The following is a 15,035-nucleotide window of genomic DNA, read 5'->3' on the forward strand; positions in this document are numbered from 1 at the left end:
TTCAATTATTGTGTTAGTTATCAAGAAACCTTTATACTCATCTAAGCAAAAGACTCTACCCCAAGTGCTCCTTCTGAGTACTGACAAGTTTCCAGCTTTAGGATGATTGCAAACACATAGCTTCTCAAACTTTCAAAAGGGTTTAATTTGGCTAACTTGTGCATTAACTTGGATTTTGGGCTACTCGATATCGGTTAGTCCAGGCCCAGCACTAGCCAGGAATGGGCCTCGCACTACTTTTGGGCTATACAGTCTTCGACTGGGATTGGATCAATTTCTTTTGACCTTTGGGATGGGTTTATATTATTGGGTCCATGAAAGGGTATTATCAACTTCAAAACTGTAGCGGGCATAGCATATAGGACCCTAAATGGGTGTATTTTTCCTTCATTGACGGTGAATGAAAACTTTCTCCTTGTTCTATCTGAAGTAGAAATATGAAACGTTGTGGATCTTACAATTTTCTTAGTGGGACCCACACTTCCACTACATGGACTAATAAGAACCTAGTGGTCTACAAAATTTGTTCTACAGGATCTTGAGCCACTAACCAAAGTAAGAAGAGGAGAACATTAGGTCATCTCTTGATGACCCGATTGCGTTTTTCGATTGGATCCAAACCCTTCAAGGTAGATGCTCGAAGCGGTTTTCTTTTATAAAGTAAGAAAACTGAGTTTTCCTTCGTAATAGGGGTGGTGGGGGTGTGATGATGACCAAAGAGTCTAATCATGGGATCACTTCACCAATAATGGAAAAGGAATTCTTCCTTCTCAACCGATGAATGAACACATTCCACAATTAAAACAGGGTTCGTTTGTAACTTGACTCTCATTTCAAATATTTTTTGTTTGGTTTGTTTCAGTTTTAGGATTGAATCTGTTAGTTTAAACCCAACTGAACCAAATCGAATAAGAAATCAAATAAAATTCTATTTTTTTTTTTTTAAATTATTTTTGTTAGCACTAGGCGCATCTTGCTACTTCATGATGTGAGCTGGTAGGTACCAACTCCTCAAACTGCTTCACTAGTGCCATTCCCCATGTATATACTTTGGGCGCCATCTAGAATCTTTCTATAATCTACGAACCCTCTTCGATCTCGCGCTGTGTCTTGTTGCACCTATATCCACAATTCAATTAGATTGGGTTTGGACAACCAAAACGTGTGTGTGTACATACAAAAGTACAAGGAGAGAGAGGCAAAAATGATACCTGCTTCGCTTCAGTGCAATCACGAGCGAAGTGCCCCATCTTCTGACAGTTATAACACTTGACCTTGGTGATATCTTTCTTTCCACTTCGCTTACCACATCGGCGCTTGGTGGTTTTATGCCTAGTTGGTGCAGCTTTCTGAGCTTGATCCTGATTCCTAGTGGTCCTTTGTCTCTTGCGCTTAGACCCATTCTTGCTCTACCCCGCTTGGGTGACAAGGGCATGTGATTGGGTCGCCTCTAGGCGCTCCGCTTCTAGTTCCACATGAGCGGCAATATCATTAAATGTCTTGACAGTGTCGTTATGTGTCAGAACTATCTTCAGTTTTAATCAATATGAATTATAAATTATCATTTTTAATGTTTGAAACATTTTTAGTGTATTATGGCTCTAACAAACAAGGAGTTTTTTATTGGTGAAGATGTAAAAAGTTAGCCCCCGCAAATGAATTAGATACAAAGAGGAAGAGGAAGACGAATGGGCTTGGGCTTGGGCTGGGGCTGTGGTGGATGGCAGAATTTCTTGATTTAATCATCTAGAAAACCAATCTGTGACTTACTAAGTATATGAAAGCTCCTTACTTGGTTGGTTCTCATTTGTCAAATTTATTTGAAGTAACCATTCCTTGAGATAAACTTAGAAACAAAATTTTCTTACCAATACACTGGTTTAAATCGTTGTGGTTCAAAGTGGTAGCACGAAACTTATGGGTAAAGTGTTGGTGTTGTGCCCAGCTTGTGTCTATCTCTCTCACTACCCCTATGAAAATGACCTTTCTACCCTTTCCCACAACTTATTTCTCATTTTATTGTACATAACATCCCCCCTTCGCCAAAAATATATATTTTTTCAACAGGCTTTGATTTATGTCAAAAGGAGCTGTTGTGCAACGGTGGCATATTGAAAGCTGAAACCATGACTAGAAGTCACAAAATTATTCATGACTTACAGAAAGCACAAAGCTGGCACAAAAGAATGGTTTAAAAAAAATGGATGCCGATTCTAATCTAATCAGTTAGAATTGATTAGAATTGACCTAAATAATGTTAGAATAAGCAGGGATTTTCCAGAATTGATTGAAACGGTCACAGTTGATTTTGATCCGAATAGAACGGTGAAACTTTTAAAATCATGGGCGTAATAAGCTTTATGCCACAAGGATATAAAGATGAAAATGACTGAAACCATGAACAAATTATACATTATTCTAGAGTGGTTTTTGAAAAGAACAATGGCATTAAGCATGACTTATAGCATATAGTGCTGCAAAAAGGGCTCTCCGATAGAATTTGGATCATTTCTCAATTTGTACGTGTCATCTTTGTGCAGGGTTATGCTAGTCTTTTCTATATCGTTCCAATTTTATTGGATATCTCCAAAAAGACTTAAAATTTAATATGTTCTATTTATCCAATTCTCATAATTATCACATTATCCTAGCGGAGGACTAAATATTGATGATCCTTCCTGATAAGCTTAATTATTGGGACAATAGTCTTGAAGAACTTTTGCCCATACACAATTAAGGGTAAAGGTTGGCACGTCGGCACTGTGTCCAGTCTGAGCCTATCTCTCTCCCATCCTTTACAGATTTTTTATATCATAGATGTAAAGAACCTAGTCATTGGAGTTTCATTATTCCCTTCGTCTCTTATTGTATAAAGTCCAAAATGCCCTTGATCCCATCAACCATTAGAACCAATGGATTAAAAGGCTCTCTTCACAACATTGACTTAAATCACGGTATTAGGCATTGTAGCAGTCACTTTCAATCGGTCCGAATCATTATTTGGTAGAAAATAAAACCCAACTTTTTTATTTTATTTTATCATATCAGCCTTTTATATGTATCGGCTCAGTATTGATAACAGATCCGACTGATACCGATAAGCCGATATGATGCCGGAAAACTCAGTCCATAGAAAAAATTCGTTGACAAAATTGGGTCTCAGTTTTCACCACAATTACCTTTGTGGATGACGAGGTTCTTACTCAGCTGGGATGGGTCCCATGATAGATGCCAGCGTTGCGCCGACAGAATTATTCACATTTCTTCGTTTTATAACTCTCCACAAACAACATGTTTGATGTTTGTACGCAGTCGCATTTGGGAGAGTTCTTTTGCACGATATAGGGCTCTCTGGTTTCATTTCCTCGGAACTCCAAAAACCAGAGACAACAATCGATATCTCTCTCTGGTTCGCCCTTTGAAGCAAAATCGAGGACTTGAGATTTAATCACCTGCTTTCTTGCCTTCCGATTTGGTTAGGTTTGTTTTCTTCCTCGGCCACTTTTCTTTTATGCGGATTTGAAGTTGTTTTCTTGTTGAACTAGAGCACTTTTTCTCTTATATCTCTTCCGGTTCTCTGGTAACATGATATATTCATTCGATTTCGATCTGAAATTTGGGCTGATCTAAACTAATAATAAGCAATTTTAGCCACTTCTTTTTGTATCTGAAGATTTGTGTGCTTTATGGCGTTTGGTTGGTCTTTTTGCCCTTTCCCCTCAATTAGTTTTTTTTATGAGATTTCTTGGTTCTTTGCCTTAGATTTAAGTTCGACCTCTGTTTGTATACAAGATGGGAGCGTTTATGTCAAGATTTTGGTTCATGTTGTTTCCGGCGAAGGAGTACAAGATAGTGGTCGTTGGATTAGATAACGCTGGAAAGACAACGACACTTTATAAATTGCACCTCGGTGATGTTGTCACTACTCATCCGACTGTTGGGAGTAATGTCGAAGAGCTTGTGTACAAAAACATTCGGTTCGAGGTTAGCTTTATTAATTCTTTGCTTGCTAGTTTATTTATTTAGTTTTTTTGGGAGTGGATGTGATTTTCTTTATCAGTTCTTTGTGGGTACTTATTTTGAGATTGTGGAGAACCAAATATGATGCAGCTCTAGTTTCTTGCATTTTCTTTTTGGAAAATGAGCTTTCATAATGGATTGAATGGTGCCATGCTGGTACTTGTTTGCATTTTGAAGTTGGTGTTTTGAGATGATCTATTGTTATTATTGATTTGAACACAAACTCTATGTATATTTTTATCATGATTACTAAGGAGCAAGCATCCAAAAATTGTTAAAAGAGGGTAACTTTGTGAACAACTGCAAATATTAGTAACAGAAGAGGAGGGACATGGTCATTGTTATTGTTATTATTATTATTAAGCTGTGTGTGTGTCTGTGTGTGTTTTTTTTTTTTTTTTTTTTTTTTGGGGGGGTGAGGGGTGGGCGTGGGTGTGGTGGTTGAAGTGGTTATGTTTAACATTAGAAAAAAAGGAAAATCAAGTCAATGCTTAATTTTTATGTTTAACATTAGGAAAAAGGAAAATCAGGTCAAATGCTTAATCCTTTATGTTTAACATTAGGAACAAGGAAATTAAAGTCAAATGCTTAATCCTTAAGTTACATGAGAACTGGTGGCTTGTAAAATTTTCTCATTATATTTAAAATTGAAATTCTCTCTCCAATAAAATTGCCAACTTTCATCAAGCTAGTGATGTAGCCACATCCACCAATGTTTGGTTGACAGGTCCACTTGTCCTATCTCTTAGATCACTCACAATCTCGTGATTTTGCTACGACCTTTTCTGTTTCATGAGATTACAGAGACTCGTGGGGAGCCTGTTCTTGGAATTTTAGAAATTCCTACTCTTTTAGTCTTATGAGAAAAGGCGTATGATTCAGGATAGAATGAAAAAAATATTATTAAACTAAACTTATACTTGTTAAAGGTGAAGTTTCAAAATAGGACAATTCCTTTTGGCGTGTATCCCCAAGTGATGCGGCCGTAGATGCTTCAATTGTTGGTTCTACTTGATGTAGGTACACTACCTTCGACCGACCCAAACCCATTTGGGTATCCAGATGGAGATGAATTGGTTCCAGTTTGAGTTTTTGGAGTCTAGTACGATATTAGGAAGTTTATTTATTTGGGAAAATATTATCTTTTATTTTTGCGTAGGATACATCGGACGGTAACTTGGTAGTTTCCTAGTTGGATATGTTTCTATTTTTGTTTTAGGATACATATAGGTTTTATTTTCTTATTTATATGTATGCTGGTACCGATAAAAAAATCAGAGTTTTGAGAATGGAATGAATTATGTTTGATTAAAGCCTGCGTGGCTTGGTGTGCGTGTACGAGCTTCTTCTCCCCCCTCCCATCTTCTTTTGCATTCCTCTCTCCCCTTCAACTCTGATTTCTTCTCAGATTTCCCCTTTTCCTTAACCGGCCTTCAACCAATTTGGTATCAGAGCTGAAGATCCCCATCTCCCTCCCTTTCAATCTCTCTGATCTCATTCTCCTTCTTCCCTATTCCCCCTTTCCTGTTACTGTTCTGCTGATACCAGTAATAAAAAAAAACCTGCGTTATCACCCTCCATCTCCCCACCCCTCCTTCGATTCCAGCACTACCCTCACCCCATCTTTCTTTTCCCCCTTTCCCCCATTGTGAAACACCAACCCAAATCCTTCTCCATACCAGAATTTAAACTCCCTTTCGATTGTCCTAGTATTCCCTTTGATTTCCACAGGAAAAACCCCACCGCTCCCTATTTGTCCTCTGAAACCTCGATTGAACCCCTTTAGGGTGCTGCCAGCAACAACCCAAAAAAAAAAAAAAGAGGTGAGAAGAGAAGAGAGAGCAAGAGACAGCAACAAAAAAAAGAAGGGGGGGGGGGGGGGAGGGCAAGAAGCAGAACTCATACCTGGTTTTGGAAGGCCATCATCATAGCTCGAATCTTCCATCGGTTCGTTGTGTTTGGGATCTCTTGATTCGAAGAACAAACACCACACAGCAGGCTGCAATCTTCTGTTTTCGTTACCGTTGGACAGAGGTAGATGAACAGTAGTTCTCTCTTTTCGTTAACATCTGTTCCCTCCTTCGTGTCAAAGCCTCCGTTGAAGTCGTGAAGCATTGTCCCCTCCTCTGTCGTAAGGTCCTTCCTCACCTCTGGTTCCATGTCTTTGTCGAAGACTACCCAAACATCACCAGCGAGATAAGTTCTTTTTCTCCCCACTCTTCCCCACATTTTCCAATCTTGCTCCCTACCCTTTTCACTTCTCCCTTTCCGTTAGACCTATATTTGTTTTGTTTTCCGTAGTATCCCTGTCCCCATGTTAGTCCTTTTCAAATTTTATTGTTCTTCTTCCGAGTATATCCCTCCCTCTCACGATTCCTTTATGTTTCCTTTTTTTTTATTTTCCTGTTTCCCATAATACCCTATCTCTCTTATCGCCTCATCTCTTTTAATGTTATTTTGTCCCAAGTAGATCCCTAGTTCTTAATTTCTATTACCCATCTTATCCTTCTGCGGCCTACCCTTAAGATCCCTCTTAAATATAAACATAGCCATGGATTCCTTTGTGTTCAAGTCTAGAGTGCACTTGCCCAACGGAAAACTTGCTGCTCTATTTATTAGTGAAAGGCAAAGCAACAATTGTTTCACGATTTGTGGTTGAGATGCTCTCAAAGACCGACCAGATCATTACACTCTGAGGATTGTATTCGTTGAATTCTTCGTTTCTCAGTATTGTGACGGTGCATATTGTGAAGGGTTTGATTCTATGTAACACAATATTAAATTGGGTCGAGAATGGTTAGAAGAACAAATAGGCATCGTTGATTGTGACGGAAACTTAAGCACCCTACAGCCTTTTCATATGCACCAGACATTCATTCTTCATGGATTAGTTGATGAAGTTTTCTCAAAGCCAAAAGAAGCAACACCAGTGATGCATCCTCAAAGGGCAGTCAATAATGGTAGAGAAAGACAAGAAGATTGTGGAGCAAGTAACGACGGAAGCCGGTGAAGTGAAAATCATTCCTCACCTTGAGTTTGTTTTTCCCCATGATTTCCCAAACATGGATGCAACCCCAAAAATTCATATTTTGGATTTTCTTTAGGTTGCAGACAAGGAGCCAATAGCCCCCATTTGTGTGCTTTTATTTCTAATGTTCTACAAAACTCGTGGGCAAGTTTTCCTCAACACAGGGAGAATTAATGCAGATACATCACCAAAAGAGGCTTATTTTGATGGGAATAAGTCTAGGGTTAGGTTATATACATGTTGGGCTTTTATCCCATGGATTTTCTATGTAATTGGTCACTTTTATGGGCCTAAAATATGGGTAATTAGGTTGCATACGGGATTAGTTGTTTTAGTTCCATACTTAGTTTTAGATGAGAAGGTTACCAATGTTGAAGACTCTATGAACACAACATTCACAGTTAATATTGATTCAGGGGTCTGGCACATATTGTTTTGCCACCATGGTTCTTTGAAGATAAAACTCCACCCCTTGAAGGCTACATTCCTAAAGTCTACGAGTAATTAGAATTCTGTTTGGGAACGGTCAAGTCAGCAACCCACGTGTTGTTTCCCCCTCATTATTGCAAAATTTGAGGACAAATTTTTTCAAGATGGGGAGAGTTGATGCAGATACATCACCAAAAGAGGCTTATTTTGATGGGAATAAGTCTAGGGTTAGGTTATATACATGTTGGGCCTTTGATCCCATGGATTTTCTATGTAATAGGCCATTTTTAGTTTCATACTTCGTTTTATTTTGTTGTTTTTGTTCATAAATTGAACCAGTTCAACCAATGGTTCAATTTAAGTCATTTTATTAGTTTTCTTTTAAGTGTTTAGTGGGGCTGGATTAGGACTCTGTTTTGAGTCTATTTACTTTACCTAATAGGTTAAGGATTGGGTTAGGCCTTTCCTTTTTAGTGTAGGAGTCTATTTTCAGTCTTTAATATAAGGTTGTAAGGGGGCAAGTATTGAACACGAATTTTGATATTAATGAAAAGCTTTTGCTGCGCTTCTTCTCCATTGAAGATTTTTGTCTTGTGTTTGCTCAAGGTTGGTGGGATTGGTGTTTGATCCAATTGACACCTTACTGTGGGAAGTTCGGGTGGTTCGTTGGTGGGATTGGTGTTTGATCCAATCAACACTTTGTGGTGTGAAGCCTGGGTGGTTCTTTTGAACCTCTCCTTCAAGTCCTTTGAAGATCTCCTTCAAGTTCTAGTTAAAGATTCAATTTTTATTCTAAGTTTCTCAATCAAACAAGCTGCTGCCAAGGAAATTCTGCAACAACAGTGAGTTTGATTCATCCCAACCCTAACCTTTCTTCTTCTAATCCTCTAAACCACCAAACCCTAACGTTCCCCCTTTTTGTTTTTACTTTTCCCAATACCTAAATTCTGCCCAGACCAAACCAGCCAACAAAATTCTTCTTTTTTTTTTTTTTGGATCGAACTCTCTTCTCACCGTAAGGAAAATTCGATCCAAGTTACTCCCTCATCTGTCTATCATAAACCCTAAAACTCCATCTTTTCCTCTTTTCAAAAACCCTAACCATAACCTTGCTGTCCATTCAAGTTTACATACCTAACTCCATCAAAACATCTCAGGACCTTCACTGATAGACTCCCCTACCTCAACTTGACATAACCCATACATCAAACCCTAACCTTAATTTCAACAAAAACCTATTTTTGACCTAGCCGATTCACCTGTTCATAATAGATCCTGATTTACTGGCTCCTAGTTGGTCTTCCACCAATCTAGGACTACATTACCCTTCTCCTTAACTGGCCCTCCACCACTACTAGTATTGAACAAAAAATTGTACCTAAAAGTTATGTATTACAGGTCAATCCTATTTCAATAGTACTAATAGGAGGTGTGGGGGAACAAGCACTACATCTAGGAATCAACAAAACAAAAACTTTGTTAGAAATTACACCTTTCCTTATTGGGATCAGGCCTAACAGAAATGGGTTGGGAAAGACTGCTTCTGTGAAATGTGCTCATGAATTGATAGTTGTATAACCTTCCAAAGTAGTACAAGCTTTTTCTGTGATATATATTATTGAGGTCACATCAATATCAAAATTGAACATAGGTTGAGAAATTCCATGAAAGCCACAAAATCCCCTGAGAACTTCATTTTTATTGTTGAGAGCAGACTCAGTTTTGTCAGTTACTGACTGGTCTTTAAGCTGTAGTGGGTGGACGACTGTGCTGACCAGGTAAGGTAGTGAATATTGCCTGATTGAACTGCTCTTTTGAAAATATTTTGGGCTTGAAAAGTTGGTTAGGATGGTGTCAATTCGCAGAGATCTAGTCATTCTGGTGGGGGTAGGTAGGATGAACCACCCCTCTTAACAAGATCCCATGTAAACCCAAATCAGAAAAGTCAACAATACGGTAAAAGTCAACCCTCTTTGATGAAGGTCAAACTTTAATTAACACTCACAAACAGTTAGAATAGGTGATCCCCAGAATAGAGCAGTGATCTAATGGTTGGATTAATCACAATCATGAATAATCAAATATGAAACTCAAAACCCAAGAATAGGAGAAATTTAATTGCAGGAAATTAGGGACTCTGATCGATCTCAAAGTCTGGTCGAAGGTCAGTTTTGAATGGTTCTTCAAAGGACGTACCCAGTGCACGAGGCTCCCGCCACTGTGGGGTTGGGGAGGGTCATAATGTACGCAGCCTTATCCCTACTTTGCAGAGAGGCTGATTGCTGACTCAAACCTGTGACCACTTGGTCACAATGGAGCAACCTTACCGTTGCGCCATGATTCTTCCACGTCTCAAAATAGGAACCAGATCCAATGGTCAGATTCAGTATAAAAAATTAATTCTCAGATCTGGATAAAAAACAGAGCATAATCAGGATATTTCTTGGATAGCCAGATCAGTGTATCTGATCAATACCAAACCCTGGTCAAAGGCCTCTGTTAGGAAGGCCTTGAATACCCCAAAAGACAGGGATGATCTGCTGGCCAGATCTCTCTCGGTCACCATTATCGATATCAGCAAAAACATGCCCAAAACAGGGCTGCCGGCAGGTTTTTCTGGTGGTTCCTTTTGCTCAGTCAGTAATAACAACAGCATAACGCCTATAAATCTCTATATCCATCAAAATTGAACAATAGCATTCAGAAAAAGTACTTACTTGAAGGGAAAACAGAGTGTATAGAGGATAAAGTAGCTAATGGCCTCCCACCAATAACTTGGAGCAGAATCCCACTGAACCAAGGGGTTTCCCATCCTTCACTGAATCTCAATACAGCTCAATTGAAGAAGACAGAGAAATCTGTATTCATAAAATTGTGAGCAAGGCCCTTACAAGCTTTTGTTTATAGACAAACTAATAACATAGTCCTAATGTGATTAGGAATGTACATTAGGAATGTAAATCCTATTTATTAATAGCAAACATAACTCAAATAGGAAACCAAACTTTACAAGGAAAGAGCTCATGCAAAGGTGAGACTTTAAAATTGAATAAGCAACTTAAAATAAAGGGAAAATTTCACGTACCTCCCCTGAGGTTTGCTTAATTACACTTTTACCCGTGAGGTTTGGAAAATCTCACGTACCACCCCTTCTTTCCAAACTAATTAACAAAAAAACCCAGTCTGTTAATTGTACACGATAGTTGCTAACGGTAGGTTTTTGAAGTCCTGTTATGACCAATATACCCTTGATGGGGTAAAATGACATTAATGTCCTCCTCTCCTTCCCCTGCACCCACGATCATCCACAATTCTGCAGGGCAATTTAAACCCTAGAAACCGGCATGGCCCCTCGTGTGAAAAATTCAATTCCTTTCTTCCCAACACCCTCATTTTTTCACCGCAAGTCCTTTCTCTGTTTCTCTCTCTGTAGAGAGAAAAAAAAAAATCATCTCATGGCTTCCTCCTCTCTTGCACTCTCCAATGATTATGATACAGATATCCAGGGTGAGTTGTTTATGTCGATTTTATCTTAAGTTCAACGGCATGAAAAGAGATTCATCCAAATGCAGCGCATAGATATCCGAACCCTTTTTCCTTAAAGACCCATAAACATTAACGATTTTCCCCAAATTCTGAAACTTCAAGACAACAGTTTCTACAACTTCCCTCCAAAACCTAAAAGAAGAGGGACTGTATTTTACGCATACCGTAGAAGCCATTGAGGGTTTTGTTTGAGTCATAAATTTGAGGAGTTAGAAGATTAAAGAAAACAAAAAACGTAAAGGGAAGGTTTCATTTTCATCAAAATAGATTGATGGCTATTTCTTGATGGAGAATTGGAGCTCATATCCATTTACACCACACATTCAGAATCTCCACTGTTTGGGCTAGATGCAGATGCTCTGGATTGAGCTTTAGATTCGAATTCTAGATTTTCTTCCAGGTGAAGATACAGCAAAGATTGGTTGTATTTGTTCTGAAGTACTACATCAGTCAAACATCTTCAACACATACCCACCTGATCCCTCGATCAAATTTGATTTCAGAGAGAAAATTCCAGTCCCTTTCCTCTGTCTTAGGCGTCTTCTACCACTCTGCGCAGCTTCATTAGCTTGGACGGTAAGGAATAAAGCTCTAGGCCTTTGGTTGTTCTCCTCTGAAAATTTCTTGACGATATCTTCATGTTTGGATACAACTGGTAACTGAAAGTAACCATCTACATGCCAGAGTTCCTCGAGCTTTTTTTTTTTGAGAGATTTTTGCCTCTTCTGTCCTATTAGTTAATCGAAATTCCTATACTTTTATTGCGGATTTAGTGGATGATCCTAGGGCACTTTTGAAGACGATGGAGGCGAACCGGATTGGAACAAAGCTGGCCCTATTTTATCAAGCCTATGCTCTGTACTATAAGAAGCTCAAGAAATTTGAGGACGCAGAAAAGATGTACCATTTGAAAAATAAAACCATGTAAGCTTGAGCATGTTTTCTCTGACCTGCGGTGTTTGGCCACCTTTTTCCCCCTTGGTTATTCTTAGTTTCTTTTTCCTTTTTTTTTTTGTCAAACCCTAAACGATTTGGGGAAGATGAGGGCATTTCAGTCAATTAAAACACAATTTTTACGTTTAGCGTGTACAGTTAATGGACTGGGTGTTTTTGTTAATTAGTTTGGAAAGCAGGGGAGGTATGTGAAAATTTCCAAATCTCACGGGTGAAAGTATAATTAAGGCAAACCTCAGGGGAGGTACGTGAAATTTTTCCTAAAATAAAATAATAAATAATACTAAGCCCATGAACTGGGCTGGACTGGCCTTCTTCTTCTTCTTCTTTCTTCACCTTGCCAGCTGGAAGTCTATCTGCCTCCCTAAATCCGAGGGTGGTCTGTGTATCCGCCGCATTCGGGACTCTAACTCGGCGGGCATTCTTAAACTCCTCTGGAAAATTTCTTCCCACTAGGACTCAATCTAGGTCACCTGGGTCCAACCTCACCTCCTTAAATCTGACTCCATATGGACCGTCAAAATCCCTGTTGACTCCTCTTGGATCTGGCATAAGATTCTCTCTCTTCTCCCCCTTGCTCTCCATGGAATCTCCTCTTCCATCGCTGATGGCACCTCCACCTCCCTCTGGCTCGACCCATGGCACCCTCTTGGGATCCTCTATAATGTGCTTGGCCCCAGAGCCATCTACTCCTCTGGGCTCCCAAAGGATGCCCCTGTCTCCGCCCTCATCTCCTCTGGCTCTTGGTCTCCGCCTCCATCTCTCAACCCTGCCATCATCTCCCAGATCTGGGCAACTCCCCCCCCCCCTCTTACAGTCCACCACTTTACATCATGCAGACAAGGTTATCTGGCTTCCCTCTCCCAATGGTATCTTCACCTCTTCTTCTGCTTGGAACCTTTCCAGAGACCCAAGCCCTTCTGTCCCCTGGCAAAAATTAGTCTGGTTCACAGGCCACATCCCCCACCACAGTCTCACTGTTTAGAGAGCCCTCAGACTTTGCCTGCCTACCGAAGCCTTCCTCATCCACCGTACCATCCCCGCTCCCCCCTCTTGTAACCTTTGCTGGATTGACCAAGAAGACACCCCTCACCTCTTCTTTGAATTCCCCTTTACCTCCACCATTTGGAATAAGGCCATGTCATCTATTTGGCCGCGTAGCAGAAGGGCCCGGAGCTTTGACCGTGAATGGCTTTGGTTGCTCAAGACTTTTTCGGGGAACTCCATCTGTGACAATTGGGAAGCTTGTTTTTAGCGCATTCACCATATCTGGTTGGAAAGAAACCTCAGAAGATGGACTTCCAAATCTAGATCCTTTGACGTGATTTGGAAAGCCATCTCCTTCGATGTGTCTTCCAAGCTCAGCTGTATCTGGCAAAGACATTCCATGGACACCCTTAGGAATAGGCACATTTTGTCTTATTGGGTCCTTGATATTGCCCTCTTGTGGCCTACCTCCTTTGCGTAGGCTGGTTGGTCGCGCTTTCCCCCTCCCCCCCCCCCCCCCCCTTTTTTCCCCCTTTTTCTTTTTCTTCTTGTACATTGGCTCTCTTTTCCCTGCCCCCCCTTGGGGTTCGGTAATATATTCATTTACCAAAAAAAAAAAAAAAGTGAGGTACTCCCTGCCTGCATCACATTCCCTCTGAAATTCATGAAGTAGAGAATTGTTTCTCTAGCCTATGGTGGAGATTGAGTTAGATATCAAACTGTCAATCGTTTCTCATCGCTTGTCTATGAAAATGCTTCTTGTTATATTTCTTCCTTGTACTTTGCCTTCATCATCTTCTCCTGCCTTGGTACGTTTTGTATGTCTGCCTGAGGATTGTAGTTGACTTATTTTCACCAAATCACACCTATACCTGGGATAATGTGGTCAGAGTCTTTTATTAGATTTAAATCAACTCCTGCAGCTTCATCACCCCCTCCCCCCCCCCCCACCAAAAAAAAAAGAAAAAGAAAAGGAATAGTTTTGCTTAGGTTTCCTACATTGTATAGATATGGATTATTGATTAATACAGATGTCTAGGAAATGGTTAAGACTTGAGACCAGCTCAAGTTTACGGTCATGTTATTTCTGTTTAATTGATCAGAAGCAACCATTAGAGGAACCCTGACTCCTTTGTTTTCTATCTTGGTCTCTTTATCTTGCAGCGTATGGATTGCCTCATGCCAATGTGATGGTTATGGGCTCAACCCAAGACTGACTTGCATTTTTTTTTTTTTTTGGGGGGGTGGGGGTGGGTTTGGTTCTTTAGATTTTTACCATTTCTGTCTCTCTGCTGGGCATTCTCTGTTAATCAGCTGGACATCGTCCCAAATTCTACAGCTTTTGTGGTTTCTAAAGCCGGCTCATTGTCATCTTCCATGTGATGGCCATCTGAGTACTTTGCTTTTGTCTTGGGTGCTTCTCTGCTCCTAGTTCAATGCCTTGTGTTTTATGTTTGCTTTTACATTGAGCATATTTTTGTTTTCCATCCATCACGTGAATGATAATATTTATGTTGCAATACCTTCTGGTTGAATTTTAGGTTTATGGTCTAGCTTCTTGATCCACTGAGCTTTGTTGTTCATGTTATTGAGCTAGCTTCTTTGGTTAATGTGCTTCACAAATTTTGCTTTATCAGGTGTGGGATCTTGGTGGGCAAGAGCGGCTGAGGACATCATGGGCAACATACTATCGTGGGACTCATGCAGTCATCGCGGTGATAGACAGCACTGACCGTGCAAGGATCAATATTATGAAGGATGAACTCTTTCGGTTGCTCCAACACGAAGATCTTGAACATTCAGTTATTCTTGTCTTTGCAAACAAGCAAGATCTCAAGGATGCCATGTCCCCAGCTGAGATCACAGATGCCCTCTCACTTCACAGCATTAAGAATCATGATTGGCACATCCAAGCTTGCAGTGCCCTCACGGGAGAAGGGTTATATGATGGTTTGGGGTGGATAGCCCAGCATGTGACCGGCAAGGCTACAAGTTAATATAACTCAGGGCTTGTGAACCTTGGTGTAAATCATGGGCACTGTGGAACGAGACGAGCTTATTTTATGTCCGA

The 15,035-nt window shown here is 40.1% G+C and overlaps 1 protein-coding gene and 1 non-coding gene across 2 annotated transcripts; one reads left to right on the top strand and one right to left on the bottom strand.

The window, feature by feature from the left end:
* Positions 1–2,494: 2,494 nt before the first annotated feature.
* On the bottom strand, positions 2,495–2,596 carry LOC122649308. The gene has a single exon (XR_006331268.1). It is a non-coding gene; the product is annotated as a U6 spliceosomal RNA (small nuclear RNA).
* Positions 2,597–3,462: 866 nt separating this feature from the next.
* LOC122643084 (ADP-ribosylation factor-like protein 5) lies at positions 3,463–14,982 on the top strand. The gene is made up of 3 exons (XM_043836722.1): positions 3,463–3,480; positions 3,763–3,984; positions 14,602–14,982. Exons 2-3 carry the CDS (start codon positions 3,793–3,795, stop codon positions 14,959–14,961), a joined length of 552 nt encoding a protein of 183 aa, XP_043692657.1. The 5' UTR covers positions 3,463–3,480; positions 3,763–3,792; the 3' UTR covers positions 14,962–14,982.
* Positions 14,983–15,035: the final 53 nt, after the last annotated feature.

The sequence above is a fragment of the Telopea speciosissima genome, chromosome 1, assembly GCF_018873765.1.
Source record: "Telopea speciosissima isolate NSW1024214 ecotype Mountain lineage chromosome 1, Tspe_v1, whole genome shotgun sequence".
Taxonomy (NCBI): Eukaryota; Viridiplantae; Streptophyta; class Magnoliopsida; order Proteales; family Proteaceae; genus Telopea; species Telopea speciosissima.